At 46.6% G+C, this 11,241-nt stretch overlaps 1 protein-coding gene across 1 annotated transcript in view; it reads left to right on the top strand.

Moving 5' to 3' along the window:
- The first annotated feature begins 4,882 nt into the window (after positions 1–4,882).
- FREM2 (FRAS1 related extracellular matrix 2) overlaps positions 4,883–11,241 on the top strand; it is a 129,832-nt gene continuing 123,473 nt past the window's right edge. Inside the window, exon 1 of the mRNA XM_080603807.1 lies at positions 4,883–10,116. Coding sequence (XP_080459933.1) covers positions 4,977–10,116 — 5,140 coding nt within the window. The 5' untranslated portion in view covers positions 4,883–4,976. The remainder of the gene's footprint in view (positions 10,117–11,241) is intronic.

Genomic DNA, 11,241 nt, shown 5'->3' with positions numbered 1-11,241 from the left:
TTCTTATTGTTAATACGAGATCAAGAAGTTGTATTTTGGCTTTGAAACAAAAAGAGTAAGAGTGATCAAAAGGCAGAGGAGAAAGAATGTAAAGGAAAACTTATTGCTTCTGAGGAGATCTAAAGTGGGAAAGAGCTTGAAGGAGGTTGGCTTGAAAAGTAAGTTTTCAAAGAGCCAAGGTTGAAGTAAAAATAGTGCTGGGGACATCGAAGGTGGGCAGAAAGCCAGTGTGAGGCAGGTGAAAACAATTACTGGGGCCACAGTGGGAGAAACCTCATCAGGTACAAAAGTCTACAAAGAGCTTCAGAAACATGGAGGGTGATTTTGGATGGGGTTTTGAAGTAATTGTAGGCTGGTACATACATGAAGATGTAATAACCAGCATTATACTCATCTCAGCATCAACAGAATACAATTTTGAGAACTGACTGCAAAAGAGTTTCACTAAACAAGGAATGAAAGCTAATCCAGATAGAAGACAGTGAAGTTTCTTCACACTATTAGGGAAAATTTACTTGTGGCAAAGGGAAATAAAGCTCTGGATGCAAGATTTAGTGGTGTTGGACTTTTCAGGAACACCTCTGCCTGCAGGGCAACAGCTATTTGGATTGCAACAGAAATCATGAAAGAAATGAACAACAGGCTCAAGACAATGCCAATTTACAAAAAGTGATAGTAAAGAAGAAATGTCAGAAGGAAGAGAGAAAATTCTTGAGTCAAGAACCTGCCTCTGAGATACCTGGCAGAAAAAACATGTCTGAACGTTATGGCTTACCAATACTCTTCCACATACCCAGGCAGAGGACGGTACCTGATGATATATTGAGTAGCCACATGCATCATAATTTATTACTGAACTAAGAGAAGAAGAAAAGAGTATGGAAGCAACCAAAAGGCTGGTGGTTAAGTACAGCTATACATAAGGAACTGAGGTGTTCCCTCATCTGGGTGACATAACATTTTCAATTTTTTACTTTGTTATAGAAGGCTATTTATATAGCATTGATTGGTCTTGGGTCTTTGTACACTAAATCACCTGTCAAGTTGTGGATGATGAAAATTTTCTCTTTGCCACAGTAGGTACTGTAAGCTCCTTTATACCTAGCTTTTACATATGAAGCAAGCAAGCATGAGTTCATGAGGCTTCTCAGAGAAGAGGAGCAAGACAGGAGTGCAAGGAATGGCCTTTCAGAGTTGAATTGTAATACTAAAATTACTTATACCATAACTATGTGCTTAAATGCTCCTATAAATCTCATTTGCTCTTCCTATCCTCTCCCCTCACTCTCCCAATTTCCTTGGCAACATAGTTTATATACAGTGTTTGAGAGATAATAAATCTTTTTGTACTTGTAGGTTATGAAACACTGATGCTATCTACTTGGAAACTGTTAAAAAAAAAAAGGAAAAAAGAAAAGAACAAAGAAAAAAACAGACATTTGGATGTTAAATTTAGTCCCCCTTTCCCAGAATTGTCATCAATAATTTTTTGAATGATTTAAGAGCATCTCTAGAATTAATTCTACAACTAAGAACCAAACCCTCATGAAAGTACTGTAATAACAAAAATCAGACTTAGCTACTTAGCTACAGTTAAGATGTTAAGATTATACCATATCAACAGAGGGCAGGCTTTGATAACGATAAATTTTATGTAGACAGTGAACACTGTTTCTCTTACATGGGAACACAGGAGTTGTCAGTTTCAATAAGAAGTATAAATTTATGATTCAGCATCAAAACCAGAAGCCAGATGCCTTCAGAAAGGATTGCATTTAAAATAGGAATTGATTTGCATTCGTTTTATAGAAAGCAAGTATCTTGAATAATAGAGGACTCACTGATTTATCCTGCTGAACTTCAGGAGGTAATTTATTTAGAAAGAAATGTCCATGACTAGATTTCTGTAAGCACACTTTATGATCAATATTCTGTTAAAAGAACAGGTCTTCTTTGTCTTAAAGCTTTCTGTTTCTGTGTACACTCAGAAATACAGCATAGTTGTGCAGTAGAGCTGCAAGCATTCTGAAAGGGTATGCTGACTCTTTTTTTTCCCCAGGCCAAATACCAGTCACTGTATTCACCAGAAATATATTTTAAAAGATTGATGGACTTTTTATTGGACCTAATTCTGATTTGTTACAGCGACTTCAGTGACAACTGGTAGGAAACCACTTTGGATTTACAGCTGCATAATTAGATCAGAATTTAGCCAAGATTAATTTCTTTCCAGTATGATTTGAACACAAGTGTTGGCACAAGACAACCAGTTAGCAAGCCAAGGAAAATCCCTTCAAAATTTTTATCAACTCCACGATTCAGAGCTCTTTTCGTTTCATGTTGTGATTTTAAATGAAAAAAAAAAAAAACAACAACCAAAAAAACATATCTAGCACTTTTTATTTGGACTGTGGAGCAAGAGCTCATTGACTTGTTTGACAAGACAGCTACCACTAAAAATAAAGAGGACTTCTGCTTTTGGTACTCAGAGATTTACTGCTTGATGACGGAGATAATAGAGATCAAAGAACTTGAACCTGTATCCACCAAAATTCTGGTACTGTACAGTAAAGTAGAGCAGAGCAAAGTAGAGCAAAGCAGAATAGTTCCGTTGGAAACTTGCAAAGATCATTGAGTCCAACTGCCTGGAAAAAAAAAATAAAAAAAAATCTGTATCAATATGTCCTGGGGAATTATTAGCAGAAGGCCCCATCCCATCCCCTTTCTACTTTTCACTTACAAATTTATATATTTTCAGTTGAGAAGCTAAATCTCCCCAAAATTATTTTTTGAAATGCCCTTCTCTATTCACTTTCAACACAAGTATTTCAAAAGCTACTCTTCTATCTATCAGATTTCTCCGTCTTTACCAATTGAAGAGATGTTCTGAATATTATTTCAAGATAAACTTCACAACAAATATTGGACTGACTTTAACATAGAAGAGATGGCTCTGTTGCAAATATGGTTCAAGACACATCATTGTTAAAAAGAAAATATTTTAAAGGCACATGTTTACCTGTTATCTCTAACAGTCTAAGGATATCAAAACCTGAAAAAGTGCACTTCTCATCACATGCTTTTTTCTTCTGATACAACAACAAATAAAAAAGCTGGACACTGTGATTTCTTGCCCTTTTCACTAACTCAATATATACACACACATGCACATATGTACACATACATACAGTTTGAGTTGCAAAATCTGCAAAAGGGAGCTTATTTTGAAAAGAAAGAAAGTCTTTCTCCCTTGAAATCAATAAATGAGAAGATTCCTACTGAATATTGGTTCTGGATAACATAATGTTAACATAGATAACTTAACGTTAACATTTTAACCTGCTTTGGCAGGGGGGTTGGACCTGATGATCTCTTGAGGTCCCTCCCAACCCCTACAATTCTGTGATTCTGTGATAGTCTAAATTTGGCATTAAATAAAGATAGTACACACTCCTTTAAAAAGTTAACATATTCATGTTGTTGAAAACAGACACTCCTTTAAATCACACCAGCACTCTCAAGTCACTGTGCTGTTTTGTTTGTGTATGTGTGTGCTTGTTTGTTTTAAAACAGACCTCCAGACTTTATCATTACATTTGGGCAATTCCAATCTCTCCATCCCGAGCACTGTCATCTCTAACAAGGACAGAGCATGGCTGTGAAACTATGAAAGATCCTTGACCGTGGGACCCAACTTTTTTCTACTGAATTACATTCATTTGAGGCTTGGAAAGGAGGCAACCTGCTGAAATCCAGGGTGAATGCATCCTAAGAGTAGGGAATGGCATTACTGTTGCTTCAAGTTACTGGGTAACTGCTTAAATTACTACTTTCTGCAGCAGCATCTGAGTCCATGCTTCAGTATAGACTTGTTTAACAAATTAGCTTTCTGCATATATGTCAAAATACAAAAATATCTCACAAATTACAGTAATTCCAGTGTTGTAGGACAGATGTCCACTGCTATCTCCTTGCCCCAAACCAAGCTGAATTACCTGCTGGAATCGACACTTAGACAGATGTAGATGTGACTGACCCTGCCTACACCTGAAATTGTAAATTCAAGTTTTCTATGCAAAAAACAAGGTTGCATGCCATAATGTTGCTCCAACACCAGAGGATTACTTGTGATATTATTTTAAAAGAAGGCATTGTATGTTCCAAACAGCCTTCTTTTCTTCGGGTTAGTACTTCTTAGTACTAATTTAGTACTTGTTGCTTTTCATTCTTGAGAAAACTGTGTTAAAGCAGACTGCGGGTCACGTTTAAATTAACAAGAAAGAAATTTAGCACCTGTGAGAGAAGATGAATAATAAAAACTCATAGCCTGCCATTAGGAATTTGAGAAGGCAGAAACTCCGGCGAGCTCAGACCCTTATTAATACGCTTTTAACTGCAGACACAAGAGGGCAGAAATACTTTTATTCCCCCCCTGCAGCGACCAGTCGCCTCGGAGGAGTGACAGCGGGGACGAACTGAGGCGCTGTGCCCCGGGGACATTCAGCCGGGGTGTAGCCGAGGAGAAGAAAGGCGGGCGCCTCTCCTCCCGGGGTCGCCCCGGATTTCCTCGGGCACCTTCCTCGGACCCCGTCCCCCTTCTCTTGGCTCTGGGGGGGGGGCGCGGAGGGGGAGCGGGCGGCCGTTACCGGCGGCCGTTACCGCCCGCGCTCACCTGAGCGGAGGGGGAGGGAAACCCCGCCACCTTCTCAAGGGTTGCGGGGGGGGGGGGGGGAGCGGCTGTCCCCGCAGCGGCTTGCGAGATTGGCAAGCGTCTCTGCCCAATCGCGCCAGCCCGCCTCGCCCCTCGCGGATGCCTATTGGTCGTCCGGAGGCAGGGGGCGGGGCCTCGGCGGCTGGCGGGGGTCCCCCGCGGAGCGGGGCGCGCTGGGCTCAGAGCGCGGTGCGGAGCCGAGCGGTGCGGATCGCAGACGCTGCTGCCAGGGGGGTGCCGCCGCTTCCCTCCGCCGGCAGGGACCATGCGGGCTCTGCCCGCCGCGCCGCCGCTGGTCGGCTTGCTGCTGCTGGCCGGCTGCGCCTGGCTCGGGGCTCCGGAGCCGCCGCCAGGCAGCGCCGCGGTCCCTTCGCCCTGGGCAGCGGAGCCGTCCCCCGCCGTGGTGGTGGTGGCCAACCGCGGTCTGCGGGTGCCCCTGGGGCGCTCCGCCTGGCTGGACCCCGCCCGCGACCTGGTGCTGCGGGTGCAGCCGGGCGACCGGTGCCACCTGGCCGTGCTGGACGAGGACCCGCTGTGGCAGCGCCCCGGCCGGCTGAGCCCCCGGCGCTTCCCCTGCGACTTCGGTCCCCGCGAGGTGCGGTACTCCCACCTGGGCGGCCGCAGCCCCGCCAGGGACCGGGTCCGCCTGCAGCTGCGCTACGACTCGCCCAGCAGCGCCCTGGTGCTGCCCCTGGTGCTGGAGGTGGAGGTGCTCTTCACCCAGCTGGAGATCGTCACCCGCAACCTGCCCCTGGTCGTCGAGCGCCTCCGAGGCACCAGCAACCCGCTGGATGCCCGCAGCCTGGAGTTCACCTTCGAGCCGGGCCGGCAGCGCTGTAGGGTGGGCTTGTTGCCGTCGTTGACCGGGCTGCCCCGCTACGGAGAGATCCTCAACTACCCCTCGGCCTTGGTGGCGAGTGGGGAGGCGGTGGATGGTGGCCCCGTGCCCGCCTCGATGTGGGACTGCGAGGAGTTCCTGCGCTTGGGGCTGCGCTACCGGCACACGGCGGCCGGCAGCTCGCCCAACCGCGACCTGGTGCCGCTGGTGGCTGAGCTGTGGGAGGCAACGGGTGGCGGGGCGCCGCTGAAGCGTGAGTACTTCCAGGTGCTGGTGCGGATCCGGGCGGGGACGGAGAACGTGGCTCCCAAACCCAGCTTCTTGGCTATGCTCATGATGGAGGTGGACCAGTTTGTCCTCACCGCCCTCACGCCTGACATGCTGGCGGCCGAGGATGCCGAGTCACCCCCGGACCTGTTGCTCTTCAACATCACCTCACCCTTTGGTCCCGGCCAAGGGCACATGGTCAGCACAGATGACCGGAGCTTGCCTGTCTCCTCCTTCAGCCAGCGCGACGTGAGGGAGCTGCGCATCGCCTACCAGCCACCCGTGGAGGACTCGGATCGGGAGCGTCTCTTTGAGCTTGAGCTGGAGGTGCTGGACCCTGAGGGTGCTGCCTCAGAGCCCTTCGCCTTTGTGATTGTGGTGAAGCCCATGAACACCCTAGCGCCGGTGGTGACCCGCAACACTGGCCTTGTGCTCTATGAGGGGCAGTCACGGCCTCTCTCGGGCCCTGGTCCCAGCCCCAACCTGGTGATCAGTGATGAGGATGACCTTGAGCAGGTGCGGGTGAGTGTTGTGGCAGGGCTGAGGCATGGCCACCTCACTCTGCTGGAGGACACCCCGGCATCTGCTGCTCCTCGTAAACACTTCACAGTGGCTGAGCTGGCAGCAGGCCGGGTCATTTACCAGCACGACGGCAGTGAGTCTCCACTCAGTGACAATCTGGTGCTGCGGCTGGAAGATGGTGGCTCCCGTCACCGTGTTGAATTCCTTTTCCCCATTACCCTGGTGCCCACTGATGACCAGCCACCCCTACTCAATGCTAACACGGGGCTGGCGATAGCTGAGGGTGAAACAGTGCCCATCACTACCCGTGCTCTTAGTGCTACTGACATTGACTCTCAGGATGCCATCCTGCTGTTCACAGTGGAGGCTGGCCCCACTGCTGGCCAGCTCCTCCTCCGTCAAGCACAGCCACCTCCTGGCTGGGAAGAGGAGGAAGAAGATGAGGGCTTTTCTTGGAGGAGGGTGTCAGGTGTAGTAGGGAGCTCCCTAATCTATGAAAAGCCAGTGAGAGAGTGGCTGCAGCAGGACATTGTGGAAGGGCGTCTCTACTACCACCACTTTGGGCCTCATAGACCTGGCCCTGGGGTTGTGTTGGACCAGTTTGTCTTTAGGGTCCAAGATGACAATGACCCACCCAACCGCTCTGGGCCACAGACATTTGTGATCCGGGTGCATCCTGTGGACAGATTAGCCCCAGAGCTGCACAGCGGCAGCAGCCTGCACTTAATAGTTGCAGAACAGCAGGTGACTCCCCTGCGGAGGAAGCACTTGTGTTACACAGACCAGGATTCAGGGGACCGTGAGCTCCGCTACACAGTAACCCAGCCCCCCACTGACACCGACACTAACCACCCTCCAGATGAGCATGGAGCCCGTCTTGGATCCCTTGTGCTGACTGAGGATCACTCTGTGGAGGTTACCCACTTCACCCAAGCCCAGATCAATCATCACAAGATCTCCTACCGTCCGCCACAGGAAGAATTGGGAGTGGCTCCTCATTTGATTCAGTTTCAGTATCAGGTGGAAGATGCTGCCGGCAATGCAGCTGAAGGAACTTTCACCATCTACCTGCAGCCCGTGGATAACCAGCCTCCTGAAATCACTAACACTGGCTTTACTTTACCTGAGGGAGGCAGCCATGTCCTTAGCCCAACTGAGCTGGATGCCAGTGATACAGACACTGAGCTAGCTCATCTCCGGTTTATCCTGACCCAGGCCCCTCGGTACGGTCAGCTGCAGCTTTCTGGGTACAGTTTGATCCTGGGAGGTGCCTTTGGCTTGGAGGATATCAGGCAAGGGAGGGTGGTATATGTACACAGCGGGGCTGAGACCAACAGCGATATGTGTAGGCTTGATGTGAGTGATGGGGTTCATGTCGTGCCCATCACGTTAAAAATGAATGTGCACCCAGTTGATGATGAGGTTCCCACCCTACGGTTGCCCCCAGGCACTGTTGGTTCCTACCTGGATGTGCTGGAGAATGGTGCTGCTGAAATCACTGCTAATGTGATCCAGGGCACTGATGAGGATACAGATGACTTAATGTTGACCTTCATTGTAGAGGATCCTCCTCAACATGGGAACATCCTCGTCCAAGGGGTGCCTGCAGAGAGATTTTCCCAAAGGGATCTGCTGGATGGTGCTGTGGTGTATGCTCATACTGGGGGTGAAATAGGCCTTCTGCCCAAAGATGATACCTTCAACCTTACATTGTCTGACCTGTCTGAGGAGTGGAGCATCAGGGGCAATGTCGTTCAAGGAGTTTCAGTCTTGGTGACCATTCTCCCTGTTGACAATCAAGCCCCAGAGATTTTTGTGGGGGAGCAGTTCAGAGTAGTGGAAGGTGACAAACGCGTCATTACTACTGCTCACCTAAGGGCTGAAGATGTAGATACTCCCACTGATGATATACTCTGCACCATTGTTGCTCAGCCCACGTCTGGGTATGTAGAGAACATCTCTCCAGCCCCAGGATCTGAAAAATCCAGAGCAGGTATTGCTATAAGTGCTTTTACCTTAAAAGACCTCCATCAAGGGCATATTTTTTATGTCCAAAGTATACATAAGGGTGTAGAGCCTGTTGAAGATAGATTTGCTTTCCGCTGTTCTGATGGCATTAGCTTTTCCCAAAGGCACATCTTCCCCATTGTCATTATGCCGATGAATGATGAAGAGCCTGAAATCTTTATGCGAGAGTTTGTTGTGATGGAAGGCATGAGCCTGGTTATTGATACCCCTATCCTCAATGCAGTTGATGGGGACATCCCTGCTGATGAGTTAACATTCACGATCACAAGGCTTCCAAGGCATGGCCACATCGTGAACCAACTGGCCAATGGAACTGTCCTAGTTGAGAGCTTCACCTTGGATCAGATAACAGAGAGCTCCAACATACTGTATGAACACGATGACTCCGAGACAAAGGAGGACAGTTTTGAGGTGAAACTCACAGATGGTAAACATACTGTAGTGAAAACGGTATTCATAATGGTTGTTCCTGTAGATGATGAGACACCTAGAATGGCCATCAATGATGGTTTGGAGATTGAAATAGGGGAAACTAGAACTATCCATAACAGAATATTGAAGGCTACTGACCTAGACTCCGAAGACAGAACCTTGACGTATATTATAAGGTATGGGCCAGGACAAGGCCTCTTACAGAGACTAAAACCTTCAGGTGGAGTTGAAAATATCACCCTGGGGATGAACTTCACCCAAGATGAAGTGGATAGAAACTTAATTCGATATATGCACTTTGGCCAAGAAGGTGTACGTGATCTTATCAAATTTGATGTGACAGATGGAATAAATCCACTCATTGATCGCTACTTTTATGTGACGATAGGTAGCATTGACATTGTCTTCCCAGATGTAATTAGCAAAGGAGTTTCTCTGAAGGAAGGAGGAAAGGTAACCCTTACGACCGATTTGCTTAGCACCAGTGACTTGAATAGTCCCGATGAGAACTTAGTTTTCACTATTACCAGAGCACCTGTTCGTGGTCATCTTGAATGCACAGATCAGCCTGGGGTGCCCATCTCCACTTTTACTCAGCTCCTATTAGCAGGCAATAAAATTTATTATATTCACACTTCAGAAGATGAGGTGAAAATGGACAGCTTTGAGTTTGAAGTCACTGATGGCTACAACCCTGTATTTCGTACTTTCAGAATTTCTATCAGTGATGTGGATAATAAGAAACCTGTTGTCACAATCCATAACCTGGTGGTGAATGAAAATGAATACAAACTGATAACACCATTTGAACTGACTGTAGAAGACAGAGATACACCTGATGCGCTGCTAAAATTTATCATCACTCAAATACCAGTTCATGGTCAGATCATGTTCAATAATTCCAAACCAGTCACCACCTTCACTAAACAAGATCTAAATGAAAATCTAATCAGCTACAGACATGATGGCACAGAATCAGTTGAGGACAGCTTCTCTTTCACTGTTACAGATGGCACTCACACTGATTTCTATGTCTTCCCCAACACTGTATTTGAAACGAGGAAACCTCAGACCATGAAGATTCGGATAATGGCTGTGGATAACAGCGTACCTCAAATCGTAATTAACAAAGGTGCTCAAACTCTCCGAACTCTGGCCACGGGTCATGTAGGGTTTCTGATTACCAACAAGGTGCTCAAAGCGGAAGACAGGGACAGTTTACATGTTACTCTCAAGATCAGGATCACAGAGGGTCCTCGCCATGGATTCCTGATTCACCTGGGGAAAGGCAACCATAGCATCAGCCAATTCAGCCAAGGTATTACAATACTCCACATGTTCTTTAGTTCACTGGAAACATGCTTTCTCTTGTTAAACTCTGTAATAATTGATGGGAGAGTCTTTCTGACAGCAAGTTTATTTATAGTGTCTTAATTATTTTTTAGTTCTGCTTATTTATTGTGTCTGTGATACCTTTAAACAGGAAATCGGGTTTACTGAGGAAGCACTGAATAGAGGAGCATCTTTGCTGTGGAGAGCTTACAGTCCAAATAACCTGGAATAAGTCTACCTATATTGAGGAGACTTGTTCAGTGATATAAATTTGGATAACAGAATTGGTTCCAGATCTTTAGAGGCCAAGTGCCTTCTTTGAGAGTTTTATTTAGAAAATGCTATGGGAGTGGCCAAGCTATTATTAACTAATGGTCATGCCATGACTAGGGTATCGGTTGCTATACAGCTTGAGTAACTTAACTGTAAAAGTAAAATCATTTCCCAGACATGGAGAGATAATATGAGTGCATTTGTTGCTTTAATTACACAGACCTTAACCACAAAGTGTTTGTGGCAAAGTAAAAGGTAATGTAAATGTTTTAAAATTATGTCAGTGGTACTTACTTTTTACAAAGAACTAAAATACTGGGTGGTATAAATAGGATGAAAACCACATGTGCCATATGTACTGAAATAAAGCCTTAACACAAGGCTATGAAGTAACTTTAATTGAAAGGGGGGCATTAACTATTCTCTGAAGAATTTTCCATGTTACTTTGTAATGAGTTAATAACTTGTTAATTAAAAACGAGTTTTTTTGGAGCCTCCTGCAGCTGTGGAGTGTGCAGATACCTAACTGCATGCAGACTCAGACTTAAAGGGGCTCAGACAGGCTGGGCTGTGTAGGTGGTAAGGGCAGAGATGAACCCTTGATGTAGTTGGCCGTATTTAATTTTACAGAGCCTGTACTGGTGTGTATCCCTGGTTACAGTCTTGGCTGTAAGTGATGTTCTTTTCAGATATACCAGACCTTGCAACAGGCCTGATGAACTTTCGAATGACTGGTATGCCCTGAGTTTTGCTGTGTTAGTACAAAAAAAAAAAAGGGGGGGGGGGGGGGGGAGGTAACGAGGGACCAAACATGTCTAAGCTTTGGGAATCGACACAG

This window comes from Anser brachyrhynchus, assembly GCF_964034855.1.
Source record: "Anser brachyrhynchus genome assembly, chromosome: 1".
NCBI classification, from domain to species: Eukaryota; Metazoa; Chordata; class Aves; order Anseriformes; family Anatidae; genus Anser; species Anser brachyrhynchus.
Note: the sequence above shows the minus strand (reverse complement) of the source record. Positions and strands in the feature narration are given on the sequence as shown.